The 14,821-nt window shown below is 52.9% G+C and overlaps 1 protein-coding gene across 6 annotated transcripts in view; it reads left to right on the top strand.

Annotated features, from left to right (window-relative positions):
- Positions 1-14,821, top strand: part of FLNB (filamin B) — a 133,958-nt gene that overhangs the window by 116,231 nt on the left and 2,906 nt on the right. For 4 of the 6 annotated variants that reach the window (XM_006779110.2, XM_006779113.2, XM_006779114.2 and 1 more), the window contains 6 exons: positions 181-447; positions 1,062-1,199; positions 2,930-3,045; positions 6,418-6,550; positions 9,196-9,372; positions 13,471-13,689. In XM_006779110.2, coding sequence (XP_006779173.1) covers positions 181-447; positions 1,062-1,199; positions 2,930-3,045; positions 6,418-6,550; positions 9,196-9,372; positions 13,471-13,689 — 1,050 coding nt within the window. Of the gene's footprint in view, positions 1-180; positions 448-1,061; positions 1,200-2,929; positions 3,046-6,417; positions 6,551-9,195; positions 9,373-13,470; positions 13,690-14,237; positions 14,289-14,821 lie in introns of all 6 variants that reach the window. The other 2 variants (XM_006779108.2, XM_006779112.2) reach the window with 1 other exon arrangement.

The following is a 14,821-nucleotide window of genomic DNA, read 5'->3' on the forward strand; positions in this document are numbered from 1 at the left end:
CTTTCCCTGGGCCACAGCCCCCCAGGGATTTAAGGGGGACAGGAGGGCAGGCGTCCAGACTGCACACCCCACACCCCACGCTGCACCCGCCTGGCCCTCTGCTGCTTGCCCTGCACGTCCTGTTCTGCTGGGCCCGCACTCTAACCCTTCTCCTTCCCCCCACCTCTCACTCCCTCTCAGAAATCGACAGCAGCGACATGTCAGCCCACGTCACCAGCCCCTCCGGCCGCGTGACGGAAGCAGAGATTGTGCCCGTGGGGAAGAACTCGCACTGTGTTCGGTTTGTGCCCCAGGAGATGGGCGTGCATACCGTCAGCGTCAAGTATCGTGGCCAGCACGTGACCGGCAGCCCCTTCCAGTTCACTGTGGGGCCACTGGGCGAGGGCGGCGCCCACAAGGTCCGGGCAGGAGGCCCCGGCCTGGAGCGGGGAGAAGCAGGAGTTCCAGGTGAGCGATCAGCGAGCTTTTTCCTTGAGGAGAGAGTAAGGGCTCAGCTGGTGGTGTGAGCACCTTGCACTCCTCACCCTGTTCTGAGGAGACGACTGTGTGTGTGAGATTCTGACGGGTGGTATTAAGGGGCATTCTTTACAACGAGGCTTCTCTGGCTAAATTCATTCGGCAACTGCTCGTTGACCCAGTGGGCAACCTGTGACGGCAGGAGCCTGTCTTCAGCTACTGTGTGTGGTGCACCTTGGAGCAGAGGGGAGCGGAAGACTGAGGCTATTTGCAGAGCAGCCTGCAGGGCTGATGTTCTGTGGAACACGCTAGGTTTCTACAAAGCCCACTGTGAAGGTGCCTTCAATGGTGGGTGCTGGTGGGGAAGCCTGTGGGGACAAAACTCAACATGCTGCTCTTTCTCTGGCTTGGCGTGGGTGTGTTCAAAAGATGCCCGCGAACTTTGTGTCGTCATGGGTGGGACCTAGGAGACACGCAGTGCCTTTGCCTGGGTGCTGCTGGGCCGGGGAGAGAAACGGCCTGTGAATGAGCGTGACCAGCGTTGCAGGGCTGGGCAGGAGGGGCCTCAGCCACACCCCGCCACTTACCAGGTGTTTCTCTCTCAGCCGAGTTCAGCATCTGGACCCGGGAGGCAGGCGCGGGAGGCCTCTCCATCGCTGTTGAAGGCCCCAGCAAGGCTGAGATCACATTTGATGACCATAAAAACGGGTCGTGCGGTGTGTCTTATATTGCCCAAGAGCCTGGTATGTATTCAGGAGCCAACTCAAGACTTTTCTTTGATTGGGGGTGGTTTGGGGGTGAGGCGCAGAAACCCATGGAGAGAGCTCAAGTGAAAGGAATTGATCTCTATGGGCACGTGGAGCGCTGCCTAGGAATCCAGGGGCAGAAATGCAGCCAGGCCTCCAAGGGGCCGGAATTCTAGTCCTCATTGTCTGTCTTTCTCCCTCAGCCTGTCTGCTTCGGGCTTCATTCAGCTGCTCATTTTTCCTATTGACCAACCTCTGTGCCCAACCTCGGCCACTGGCCTGTGGGACTCCCCGGAAGAGGGGTTTTACCTGGTATCTGCCCTCCCTGGAGCGGGGTCCTCTACGTTTTGTACCATGAACTCCTCTGGCATCTAAAGCCTATGGGGACATCGTTTTGAAACACATATAACATCTATATGTGTTATTAACTATTAATCACATCTATATATACAAAAGGCTAAGCAGTTGTCCAACTGTCCAACCAGTAGCTATGACATGCACTGACCACCAGGGGGCAGATGCTCAATGCAGGAGCTGCCAAGCTGCGGTGACTTGGCAGCAACAGTTCTCAGGTGATGCACCTGGAACCAGAGAGGAGGGTGCCCGATTCCAGAGTGTGTCACCCAAGAACCACTCTCTCGCAATCCAGGACCCCTTGGGGGATGTCAGAGAGCCAGTTTTGGCCCGATCCCTGCAGGCCAGGCTGAGGGACCCCACCTGCCTGAGGGACCCCTCTCATCTGCAGATGCCCTTTGAGCCGCGGCAGCACCTCAGGTGCGGCTGGCCCAGGAGGGACCACAGGAGGTTGGCTCCAGGGCATATCTGGCCCTTCCCTCCCAGTCCCACCCACCAGCCACCTTCTAATTAATTTCCTTTCAATGTGCACAAATCCATGCACCAGGGCACTAGTTGGATTATAATAAAAATCAATTACAGCAAAATGCAGTTATCAGAATCTTACAGGAACAAATATGTAATATATCAAGGTATGCATGTCTTCATTGATACATTAAATCTAAAATTGGGTGACTACCCTAATTTCAAAAAAAAAAATTGGGTGACTACCTTAATTTCAAAACAGTGATGAGTTTATAAATGAGATGTCAAGGTATATGTAAAACTGTAAAATGATATGAAAGTATCTGTGAACCTTGTTGGTGACAAAGTCACAGGTACTTTTTTTCTGTAACATTTTTATTGATTTCAGAGAGGTAGAAACATCAATGATGGGAGGGAATCATTGATCAGCTGCCTCCTGCATGCCTCCCACTGAGTATTGAGCCCACAACCCAGGCATGTGCCCTGCCCAGGAATTGAATCGTGACCTCCTGGTTCATAGGTCGATGCTCAACCACTGAGCCACGCCGGCTGGGCTGTCACAAGTACTTTTAATGTGCTGTGGTTTCTTGTCAATATTTCTAATGAAAGGAAATGCTAAATATCAGCTAGAGGTTTAGTGAAAGCAAAGATGTAATTTTTTCCCCGCTCAGGTCTTACGGATCTCCTGCGTTCTCTACAGAGGCCCTTTGGGGGGCCCTGAGGACTCAAGTTCAGAATCTCTACCCTTGCCCTCTCATGTTGGCCCTGCCTGAGCCAGGCAACCGGCCCTAAACCGATCGGCGAGGCCATGGAGGAGGCAGGGTCTCTCTGAAGGCATTTTCACAGGAGGCCTCGCTGTAACCGCCATCCTGAATCTCTGAAATGATGGGACTTTCTTGTCCCCACAGGTAACTACGAGGTGTCTATCAAGTTTAATGATGAGCACATCCCCGAAAGTCCCTACCTGGTGCCGGTCATCGCACCCTCGGACGACGCCCGCCGCCTCACTGTTATGAGCCTTCAGGTGAGACGCAAGGAAGCATCCATGTCCTTGGCCACAGGCCAGCCAGTGAGACCCCGGACTCCCGAGGCCGCTTCAATCCCCGTCGGTGCTGCGGGTCCCAGCCCGTTTGGACCACAGATGTTTCCCTTCTCTTGGCAGAGTCGGCTCCCCACTCGGTTAGGACAGGAGACAGTTGGGGGAACAAAACAGAGCCACAGTCAATAAAACAGCTCAGTGTTTGGGGACAAGTTTGTTTTTTAAATATTTATTCAGGAGAAACAAAGGAGGCCCGTTAATAGTTGGTTAAGGGCTAAGGAGAGCTTTCAAAACAAAGCTAACAGTGCAGTGATGTGTAGCCTGCAGTTACTGGCTTCTTTTTCCTCAAGGAAGTCCATTGTGTTTTATTTTATTATGATGACTTATTTATAATAAGTGCACTGGGCACCTTGCTAAGAACTTGGTCAGTGTTACCTTATTAAACCCTTTCAACAGCCTGGTGAGTGGGCTTCTCTTGACCCCATTTTAAAGATGGAAAAACTGAGGTACAGAGAGCTTATGGCTACCAGAAACCAGCTAGCATGAGGCAGAGTGAGGTCTTGTGGTTCCAGAACATGAGGTCTTAACTGTGGCCTCCTTAATCCCCACCTTGGCATTGTGGCAGCTGGCTGCATAGTCCAACCTATTGCAATGCCAGGAAATGCAACTTTTCTCCTGTCTTAAGCAGGTCACTGAATTCAAGGTTGCATAGGGGCCTTCAGCCAAACTAAGAACTATTGGGAGATGCTTTGCACCTTTGCTCAGGACACTGAAAAATAACAAGGTGTCTGAACCAGGAGTAGCAGCAGTTCAGTTGTGCAGTAGCACCAGAATCTCAAAGTATGCTTTCTGGTTAAAGGGCCTTCTACATAGCCTTCCACGGCCCCCGGGTTCTTGAAAATCCTGGATCGATTAAAACCCAAGTCTCATATCTCAGACGGGCGATATCACTGGGTCTAGTCCCTCCACATGGTTTATTTTTGAGATTTCCACCTCACCCCAAGGGGCATCGGTACTGCTAGTTGTTCCCAACATGACAGAGCCCCAGCCAGGATCACTGTCCACAGATTGAAGAGGCCTCATCTGGAGAGAACCGGGGTGCCCACTGGTTGCCGTGGTGCAGATGTTTTTCTTGTGTTTCATTTAAAGGCTTCTTAACAGAAGTTCCTTTTGTGCCGACTTAACTAAAGCCGAGGGAGGGAGGTAAACCCAGCGCTTGTGGAGGGCAGACAGCTGCCTTCACGCACCTGGAAGGTTTCTTTCGGATCTTCCGAGGTGTTTATCTCCCTCTTGAGGATTTAGCGGCAAACGGATTCAGGTAACGTCATGGTTCTGACCAGAGGGGGCTGATCTGCAGGAATCCTCTCCAGCGAGCTTTTCTGTGGAGTCCTCTCATCACAGTTTGGTCGTAAATATTTAAATAAGTGCACAGCAGGCTGTATATCCGGCAAGCGGGGCGGGCGGGCGGGTCAGCCTCGTCCCTGTTCCTCCCGGGTCACTTGATGCCGAGTGATACGTAAATTATTTATCGGAGGTTTACTGGAGGCCCGCACAGCAACATCTGGGGCTGGTTAGGGGAGAGAGGCACATATTGTTTTGTCTTGCTTTTGAGGCTTTTTAGAAAATTGGAGTCGGCTGGCATTTTGTGGAGGAGGAGGAGGGGGTGGAGGGATGGGGCTGGGCTGGCGATCAAAGACTCTGTAATTTTGAGTTTGGTCTATAACCCCAGTCTGTGGCCGCGAGGGCTGTGCAGCCTAATAGAATGTTCTGAAGCAATGGAAATGGCCCCCATCGTCTCTGTGCAATGTGGTAGCCACTAGCCACATGTGTAGCCACTTGTGAGTATAAGCAAGGAACTTCATTTTAATTATTTAATTTTTATTAATTTAAATCTAAATATACAGTGATATAGCCTCAAGTGGCCAGTGACTACTGAATCAGGCAGCCCAGTTTTAGAGCCTTGTGTCCGAGACGCAGGTGCTGGACCTACAGCCTCAGTATCGCCTGGGAACTTAATAGCGTCCTAGAGCCCCAGGCCCCGCCCCAGGCGGAATCAGAATGAGCGCTTTCACAAGGCCCCTGGTGCTTGGATTGCACATGAAGTGTGAACCCTGCTGCTTTAGAGTCATCTGAGCAGTGGCTGCCCAACCAAGTTTACATCAAAACTGCTGACTTGTAAAATGTTGCTGTTCAGGATTGGCTGATCTTAAAATACCTTAAGCACCTAAACTTCTAATCCCTTCCCCCCAGAGAGGCTGTAGTTTCCGAGACAAAGCATGGAGAGTGAAACTGACCCAGTGGCTAGCATCAGTTATACTTGTCTCTCTTTCTTTTTTTTTTTTTTAAGGGTACACACAACTTCAAAATGCATATTTTTTAAACATATTTTTGTTGTTGATAGTATTATAGATGTCTCCCATTTCCCCCCCTTACCCCTTATCTTCCCAGCCCCAGCACCCACCCCCTCCCCGTCTCCACTACCTATTGCCCATGTCCATGGGCTATGCATATAAGTATGTAAGTTCTTTGTTTATCTCTTCTCGTCCCCCCATCCCCACATCGAGGTATGTCAGTCTATTCCAGACCTCCATGCTTCAGGTCTTAGTTTGTTGGTCAATTCATTTTCAAAAAAATGCATATTGATAGTCAGTAACCTGACATTTTTGAGCCTTTATGTATGGGTAGAGCATTATGCTGAGGGCTTTGAATGCATCACTTCATTTCATCCTCACGGCAGCTCTCTGAGATGGATCCGGTTATTGCGCACATTTTACACACGAGGCGACAGAGGCTAAATGAGGGTAAAGGTTAAACGATGTAGTTATAGGTCCGGGGAAATGGGAGTGGCCAGGTCCTGTTGATTGGAAGCCCTGTGTGGTGCCCACGGCTTCCCTTTTCCTGTGCAGCCCTTGACAAGTTTGTTAAAAGTTCCTCCATTCCTACCCTCCAGATAAACAATAGCAGTGACATAAAGCATTGTTCATATTACTGAGTGTATGGTTTTGTCAGCCGCCAGGCTCCTCCTCAAAGGAGGGCCTTCGTTTTTATTTTTATTTTTTTGATGACCTGTTGGGGATATGCTGAAACAATAGTCCTATTGATCAGGATGTCTCAAGTCTTCAAACCCCATAACCGTTTCCAGATGGTCTGGGCACCAGACCCACACAGCTGTGCGTCTCTGCTTTCTGATATTGATGCTAGAAATGTGGAATGAGCCACCTGCTCCTGTTGGATGTGGCTAACCATGCTGGGCCTGTTTGCAGGAGCACTGTGCCCAGAGTCCCGGACTGGGTCAGTGTGTGCCACTGAGCAGGCGTGCCGAGACCCGTAACGTTGTCTGACGTGTTAAATTCTCAGGAATCGGGATTGAAGGTTAACCAGCCAGCCTCCTTCGCCATAAGGCTGAATGGGGCAAAAGGAAAGATTGATGCAAAGGTGCACAGCCCCTCCGGAGCCGTGGAAGAGTGCCACGTGTCTGAGCTGGAGCCAGGTAAGCCGCAGGCAGGGTGTGCGGTCCCACACCAGCACCCCCCAGCCAACATGCACCCTGATGGAGGTCCAGCCGGCCTCACCAAGGCCAGCGAGCCCTCAGATTCCCTTTGCTGTTCTTGCCAGACATTGCTTGTAAATTAGGGTGTAAACATTGCCAAGGACAGACAGGGGGCCACTTTGAGATTTAATATGCTCCCTTTTATTCTTGTTTTTGTTCCTGTTCCTCCTCCTCTCTCCCTCTTCCTCCTTCCCCCTCCTCTTTCTCTCTCCTCCTCTCCCTCCTCTTTTTTTTTTTAACAGATACTGCTTTAGTTTTTCATATTCCTTTCACATTACAGTCATTGTGATTTTCTCGCATATTTTAGCAAAATCTTACAGATTTTAGTATATTGTTGAACTTATGAATAAGTTCACTTTGACCTGACTTCACTCTGAGAAAAGGTCAATGATGTCCATCTTGAAATTTAAAAGAGAACCTGGTGGTGCAATATACAGATCTTGTAACATAGGAACCAACTCCTGAAACCTGTATGTTCATGTTGACCAATGTCACCCCAATAAATTTAATAAAAACATTTTTAAAAAAGAGAATCTGGGTCTCCAAGATTGCTTCACAGGAGGCCCAGGATGCTTAATCGCATAAGATCTTGCCTGCTTCCTTGATGCGTGGAGTTCCGATGTCAGTCACTTTGAGACATTTTGCCAGTGACCGTTAAGTGTCAAAGACTTGGCAAGACAAAGAGGAGCTCAGAGTCGAGTAAGGACCTGGCCACAGCCTGCAGAGCACGTGAGGACCTGTGTGGTCACCAGGACCACAGGATTGAGAACCAATTGGCGAAGTTGGTTAGAGCAGGAAAGGAAAGCGTTGTGCCTTGCCAAGGTCAGGAGGGCTTCTCAGAGGAAGTGAACTGACCGTGGGCCCTGATGCATGAGGAAGAGCCCTTAGTCACTGCCCTGATGGGACATCTACTGTGGCCCTGCGGCGTGTACAGTGAGGGCAGAGATCAAGGACCTGGGTCAGCATTACACATCTTCCCTCGAGGCAGAACAGGAAAGGGCAGTGAGGAGCCTTAGAAGACACAGTGTGTCTGTGTGGGGGTGGAGCCCTGATCAGATCTTGGTGTAAGTCTGACCACATCATAGAGAATGTGTTGAAATATCTGAAAGGCAGAGTGGTCCGTCTGAGAAAATAACATTAATCAGCAGCGTTGGAATGGAGAGGGGGGACTTAGGCCAGAGAACTGTAACACTCGTTGACCAGTTTGGCCATAGAGAACGCATGTGAATTCAGAAAGGTTACATGTAGCTTGGTGATTGGGTAGAAAGATGATGCAGCCATGGGTAGGTGAGGCCTTCGTGAGAGTTTTGCAGTGTCCCCAAGAGATCCAAATAAGGAAGTTTAGTAGATCTCTAGAGCCACTGGGATTTAGCCAACAAGTGAAGTTTGGTATCTGAGACGGTCAGCATGCCACAGTTAGGATGCTGTTGGTTGCAAATTACGGAACACCCAACTGAAGCCACCTCCCACAATGAAGGGGTCTGTTCATCCACATCACTGGAAAATGCAGGGTCCCAGGCGCAACAGTTTAATTCAGCCGTGCAGCCATGTCCTCCAAACCCCCGAATGTCTCTGCTCTCTCTCCTGCTTTGTGGGCCTCGCTCTGAGACCGGCCTTCCTCTTGGTGACAAGATGGCTGCAGACCCCAGATTTCCCATCGTCACACCACACCAATCTTCTCTCCTCAAGAGTCTTTCCCAGAATCTAAGATACTCCTCTTCCGGAGGTCTCCAGCCAACTTCCCTCCTGTCTCACCGGACACTGAACACACGTGCCATGTGCTAATGGATGGCGTGGAGAAAGAGGGGGACCCCCCCAGTCAAAGATCATACTTGATGTGGGGGTGGGGTCACCTTCCCTTGAAGCATATTGGCTTTAAGGGAGGAGTGCTGGTACCCAGTCAGAGGCTGTTGGGGAAGTGCCGTGTTGAAGGGTGTGAATGGGCAGTTGCATGCAGATGTTCATCAGAGGAGAGGAGAAGAGGGTTTGGGTGGAGCTTTGGGGGACAAAAACTCTGCAGGGGTGAAGGGTGAGAAGAGGGAGAAAACAGACTACCTGAGTGCTTCAAGGAGGAAGGGGTGGTCAGGTGATGCACCATAGGTCGGTGGATGTTGCAGGTGTCCCTTCCAGGGAATAGTTACCGTGCCTCATGCTGGGACCTAAGCTCACAGTGAAAAACCTGGCTATTATTTGGGGGTGGGTGTAGAGGCGTGGGAGAGGCAGTTGCCAGCTTGGAGCTTAACTGAGCAGTATTGGCCCCAGTTGGAACCACTCTCTCCCCTTCAAGTGGCCAAGTAGAGAAACTTTGCAAGAAGTGAGCTTTCATAAAGGCCGTGTTCTCCTGAGCAGAGGCCACAGCGGAGGAAACAGACCTGAGATTTGGATGCATTTCCCAGAGGGCTGGCTGAGGACACACAAGGAGGCCCGTCTGGCTTTGAAATCCCACCTGCGGGGCGCCAGGCTTTCAGGAGAATCGTGGTCTCGTGAAAGATTTAAAATTTCCCGCGTGGGGCTGCTTCCTGTCCTGGGTCCTCGCTGCCTCGGTCGGGCCCGCTCTTACCCTGTGCTTTTGCTCACTCTCTCAGATAAGTATGCAGTTCGCTTCATCCCCCACGAGAACGGCGTCCACACGATCGATGTCAAGTTCAATGGGAGCCACGTGGTTGGAAGTCCCTTCAAAGTCCGCGTCGGGGAGCCCGGACAAGCGGGGAACCCGGCACTGGTGTCCGCCTACGGCGCGGGGCTCGAGGGGGGCACTACAGGTAACACACTGCCTCCCCCTCTCTTTGGCGGAGCTGGCTCCAGGGACAGAGCCACGTGGCAGTCTCCAGGCCTATGCACCTGTCCCCAGGGACACGGGGATGAGGCGCACTGGGAGGCTCTCGGGCTCATTACCGCGTGCTGTGCCTCAGCTGGCTCCCCCTGCCAAGTTCCCGGGCCGGGGGCGGGAATGCTGACACAGAGGAGCACGGCCCAGCACCGTTCATTCCGAGGGTTTCCCTGCCTGAGCAGAATTCATGATGCATGTAACTGGCCTCCTGGGCGGTCCCTACCCATTAGTGCTTCTAGTGGTCCCCAGGCACCCAGAAACGCACTGCATGGGCGGTAATGCCTGTCATGGTCTATCTCCTCTTTTGATTCTCTGGTCCTAATGGAGGAGGAGAAAAGTCTGAAACAGTTGAGGAATTCCAAAGCTTTGGGACTTGTTACGATTTATTTTTAACCTTTGCTGCAGATGAGACGCTTTTGATTGTGAAAAACTTAGGCAGTGACAAGGTGTATAAAGTGAAACGTATTCCATCTCTTTGCGTCTCCTTCCCCCCTCCTTCTGGTCCAGGAGGAAACAGGGCTCACAGCTCAGGGGAGGCCCTCGGGGTTGTCTGTCTGTCTTCATTCTTGGTCCCGTGGTTGCTTAGCTGGCTGGTTCACCAGAAAGGTAGACACATACTGTGGTTTTGCTTTTATTTTACAGAAGTAATCTTAATGCGCATATTGTTGTACCGCTTGCTTTTTGCTCTTGACATCTTAAAGAACTCTCCCTGTCAAAACACTCCCCCCTTGTAATGGCTGCAGTTGGTGTTCAGACGGTGACCCTAGAGGTGGGAGTCGGTGGTGTCCAGTGCGTGTTCGTACGCAGAGGCAGGGTGGGAGCGTGTCCAGCCATGCTCCTCTGCAGGGAAAGTCCAGGCGTGGGCTCTCGGGGACACGGTTTGCATGTGGGTGTTGATTTGGGCCCCAAGGAAGGCCGCCCGGTCCCAGTTTCCGGAGTCCCTCGTGTGTGGGCACTGCTCTCAGTGTCCCCCAATGGGGTGAGTGGGACAGAGCAGACCCGCCTCCCCATGGCGAGGGGATGAGTGGCCCCGGTTACCTGGGGGGTGAGCGTCCTAAATGGCCCAGGTGCCCTGTTCAAGGGCAGGAGAGAGTTGACCCCCTGATGTCCCACCTGGGACTCTGGCCAAACAGTGGCCTCACCAGAAGGACCCATGGGGGTGGCACAAGTGCCTCTGGACTCCCTGGGCCCATCTGGCTCCGCACTGAACGCTGGTCCAGCAGCGTGTCCTTTGTTTAAAGGCATAGTATGGTTTCACCCTGAGCGCTGTCCATTGCACAGATGAGGAAAGTGAGACTCAGAAGGTTGAGTCACTCCCCAAAGCTTACTTAGCTGCAGAGGGCAGAACCAGGACTCCCCCCAGGCCCACGCCTCAGAGCCTGTGCCCTTCACCCCTGAGTTTTGCTGCCCCCCCCTAACGTCTGGCTCACCCAGGGGCAGAGACTGCACCTGTGGCCCACTCGGCGGTGGTGGTGGGTCACAAGCCAGGACCACTGTCCTCCGAGCTGCCGTGGAATGTTTCCCAGGCAGCAGTGCACGCCTTGGCCCCTGGCAAGCCACCCGCTGTCGGAGCCCAGGTGGGGTCCTCCTGGTTCTTGGAGCCACCGCAGGCCTTGTGCCGGGCCCCACAGCAGCCACTGAAGTCTCCTGCAGCCACCAGCAGCCACCTCTGCCCCCTGCTGGGTCGCACCTGCTGTGGCGGGGCCTCTGTGCTTCCTCTTGGCTGTTCACGGGCCTTCTCGGGAGCTCTGGTTTCAGGCTGTGTTTTGCAAGCGCTGGATGCCGCTGAGAGGAGCTGGTCTAGGGAGACTCCCAGCCGGGCAGGGGAGGCACAGAGCACGCCTGTTTCAAACCCTGTGTAAATATTGCTCTTGTCAAGGGGAAGGCGTCTTGTTTTCCTAGCCCTCCTGCTCCCCAGCCTTTCCCCAAATACCCGTCCCAGGGTTACACAGCTGCAGTGTGCACGGAATGAAAAGGTGGCTGTGCTCGCCGCCCGAGGGCCTGGCAGCCTCACCTTCGGGACAAAGCAAACGTCCCTGTGTTTTTATGGGTGGGCTTGCTGGGTCTTTTGGCTCGAACCTTAAACGGTCCGTTCCGCGGGTTTGGGAGCAGGGCATGTGGAGAATCGGGAAGGGACTCTGCTGCAGAGAGTGGAGAGGCTGGGAGGCAGACCGAGGCTGCCTGGGTGGGAGCGCAGTGTCCGGAGGAAAAGCTCCAGGAGCCCCAGTGGGCAGGACCAGGGAGCCCCTTCCCTCCTCGCCCGCCTTGAGGGTGCTTTGCACACACATGACAGTCACGGGAACTCGGCTGTGTGTGCGGGCTGCCCGGGATGTTCGGGGTGTCGGTGGTCAGCTGGAGGCGGTGGTGAGGGGGCTCCTGCGTGGGGATCCTTTCTCCCGTCTTCTCTCGGGCATGTGCGTCCGCCTCACGTTGGACAGAGCTCCTGTTTAAATCTCCACGGTGCCATTTTCTAGCCTCCACTTCCTTCCCATAAAATGGGAATAACGAGGGAGCCCACCAGGCAGGCTGTCCCAGGTACCTCTGGGCCTCTGATTCCTTATTTCCCACCGCATCTTCCCTGCCCTCGGGCCGCGAAGCCAGGAGGAACGGAGATTTCTCAGGAATGGAGCAGCTTGTTGAAAAGGGTGGGGCTCCTTCCGGCAGCCAGGCCTTCTCCACGTGGAGTATCTCTCCCTGTCGTCTTGGTCTTGCAGCTCCTTCCTAGGATGCTGTCCCGTCACCACCCACCCCCACAGCCGCTGTAGCAGCTGCTGCCTGAGGGGCTTCAAGGCTGTGCAGTTTAGATGCAGGGTTGGAGTAGGGGGCAGGGTGCTGGGTGGGGGAGTGCTGGGACCAGAGCCTCGAGAGCTTCCAGAAACAGCTGGGTTGTGTTGGGGAATTGCATGATAGCAGCTCCTTTGTTTTATTGATAACCAGAACAATCATTCTTTCTCTGGCCTGGGAGCTATAATTAAACCAAAATAGTTCCCAGCTGGGACACGTCCAGGGCTCTAGAGAAAGCACAGCCCTGCATGGGGCTGCTATGCCAGGGACAGCCCATGGAGGGCACTGTGGCAGGTGCACAGCTGGTGTCTGGCTCCCAAGTGGCCCTCACAAACCACTCATCCCCTCTAGACTGGAAAGAGGCCTGGAGCTGGGGGGGTTTCTGCAGGGCCCTGGGCTCAGGCGGGAATGCTGCCGTCGCCATCGGTGGCACTCCTGCCCAGCTTGCCTTCTGTTGTACCCATCTGGGCAGGGGGTCCTCATGGGCCGGGCAAGAGGTAGAGTGTCCTAGGGATGCACTAGGGCATCCAAGGCAGCCACACTGTCCACCCAGGGGCCAAGAGCTGGGCCTGGGCTCCGAGCTGCGCAGACTGCTCAGATGCCCCTCTCACCGTAGCTCTGACTGGCAGGGGCTGAGCCTCCGAGTCCTGTTAGCACCTGAACTGCGATGGGGCTCAGTTAGCCGCCGCTGCGGTGCCGGTCCTGTTCCTGTGGCCGGTATTATTCATGGCAAAGGAGCGGGTGGCAGATCCTCGTGGCTGCTGCGGTCTCCAGGGTGGTGTCTGGGTCAGGGAGCCCGTAGAGGAAGGAGGAGGCGCTGACTCCTTGGCTTCCCTGAGTCCACACAGAGGAGGCAGGAAAGGTCAGAGGGGCCCACGCCTCCCCTCGCCCCTCGAGGCAGAGCTGGACAGCATGTCAGGCTCACAGTGACCCTCAGACCTTTCGCCCATAGCCACCGCTCGTGCCCAGAGGAGAGGACAGGGTGTTCAGGCAGGGTGTGCTGGTGGGCGAAATGTCAGCCATACTCCCGCCTGGAGTTACCAACCCCAGGGACTGAGGTGCTCTGTGCCAGGAGTTCAAAGCTAGTCGTGGTGGGTTCCCATGCCACCAGGGTGACCTTACTTTGAGGGATCCTGTGTGTGCCCCTGCCACTGCTTCAGTGCCCCCGGGAGAGCTCCCCAAACCCTTCCCCCGTTGTCCCTCCAAACCATCCACATGATATTGACTCCCACTTCCTTTCTCCCAGGTATCCAGTCTGAATTTTACATCAACACCACCAGAGCAGGGCCGGGGACGTTATCCGTCACCATCGAAGGCCCGTCCAAAGTTAAAATGGATTGCCAGGAGACCCCAGAAGGGTATAAAGTCATGTACACCCCTATGGCCCCTGGGAACTACCTGATTGGCGTCAAATACGGTGGGCCCAACCACATCGTGGGCAGTCCCTTCAAGGCCAAGGTGACAGGTAACCAGATACCTTTGAAATGATCCCCCCCAAAAATCCTTTGTCAAACTATCAACAGAGCTGCTTGATCGCAGAACCCGCATGATTTTAAATACGTTGAATCTACTTTGAATCCTGATTGTAAAGAGGTGGTAGGGCCCTGTGTGGCCCAGTTGGTTGGAGTGTTGTCGATTCCCAATTGGGGCACATACCCAGGTTGCAGATTCAATCCCCAGTTAGGCCACATGCCAGAGGTTACTGATTGATTTCTCTCTCTCTCCCCCTTCCTCTCTCTAAAAATCAATCTTAAAAAAAAAGAAATGGTAGGACAGGTAGAGGGGGGTGCATGCTTGAAACTTGCAAAATAAGTAGGTAGAACGGGAGGGCAGAAGTTTAAAAAGCGTGTTAGATGGATTCTGCCTCTAACAGAGAAAAAAAATGTTTACATATTTGAAATCTTATGTATTTGTTTAAATCAGGGCTTTAAAAAAAATCACCCCAATCATTTCCCTTCACTTTAAAAATAATTAAAAGTCTTTATTAAATTTATAAAAATGTGCTTCCTTCAGAACACTGGAAAAAATACCAAACAGTAAAATCACCTCCCAGCCTCCATCAAGGTAACCACCATCAGTGTTGTGGTAAAGTCCTCCCACATGCCTCTCTCTGCTCACTGCTGTATGAATAGCATAGGTTCACTGCAGAAAAACTAAAGATTCAGACAGGAGAATCACCAGCTCCCGTGCAGAGAGAATCATTTTTGAAATTTTGTTATGTCCTTGCAGACTTCTCCACTGCTTATCCCTATACGCTCTACAGTGTAGAGTCTACACTGCTGCACTACAGTGTAAGTCTGCAGTGTAGAGTCTTCACTGCTGCACTACAGTGTAAGTCTGCAGTGTAGAGTCTACACTGCTGCACTACAGTGTAAGTCTGCAGTGTAGAGTCTTCACTGCTGCACTACAGTGTAAGTCTGCAGTGTAGAGTCTACACTGCTGCACTACAGTGTAAGTCTGCAGTGTAGAGCTATGTATAGGGATAAGCAGTGTAGAGTCTATCCTGCTGATACACAGGGTGCTTTATGTAAACGGAAACTGTGGCTTCTAAAGGGTGGCACGTGGTTCTTGGGGGGGGGCGGTTCCAGGCTGGAGCC

Source organism: Myotis davidii, unplaced genomic scaffold (assembly GCF_000327345.1).
Source record: "Myotis davidii unplaced genomic scaffold, ASM32734v1 scaffold189, whole genome shotgun sequence".
Classification (NCBI taxonomy): Eukaryota; Metazoa; Chordata; class Mammalia; order Chiroptera; family Vespertilionidae; genus Myotis; species Myotis davidii.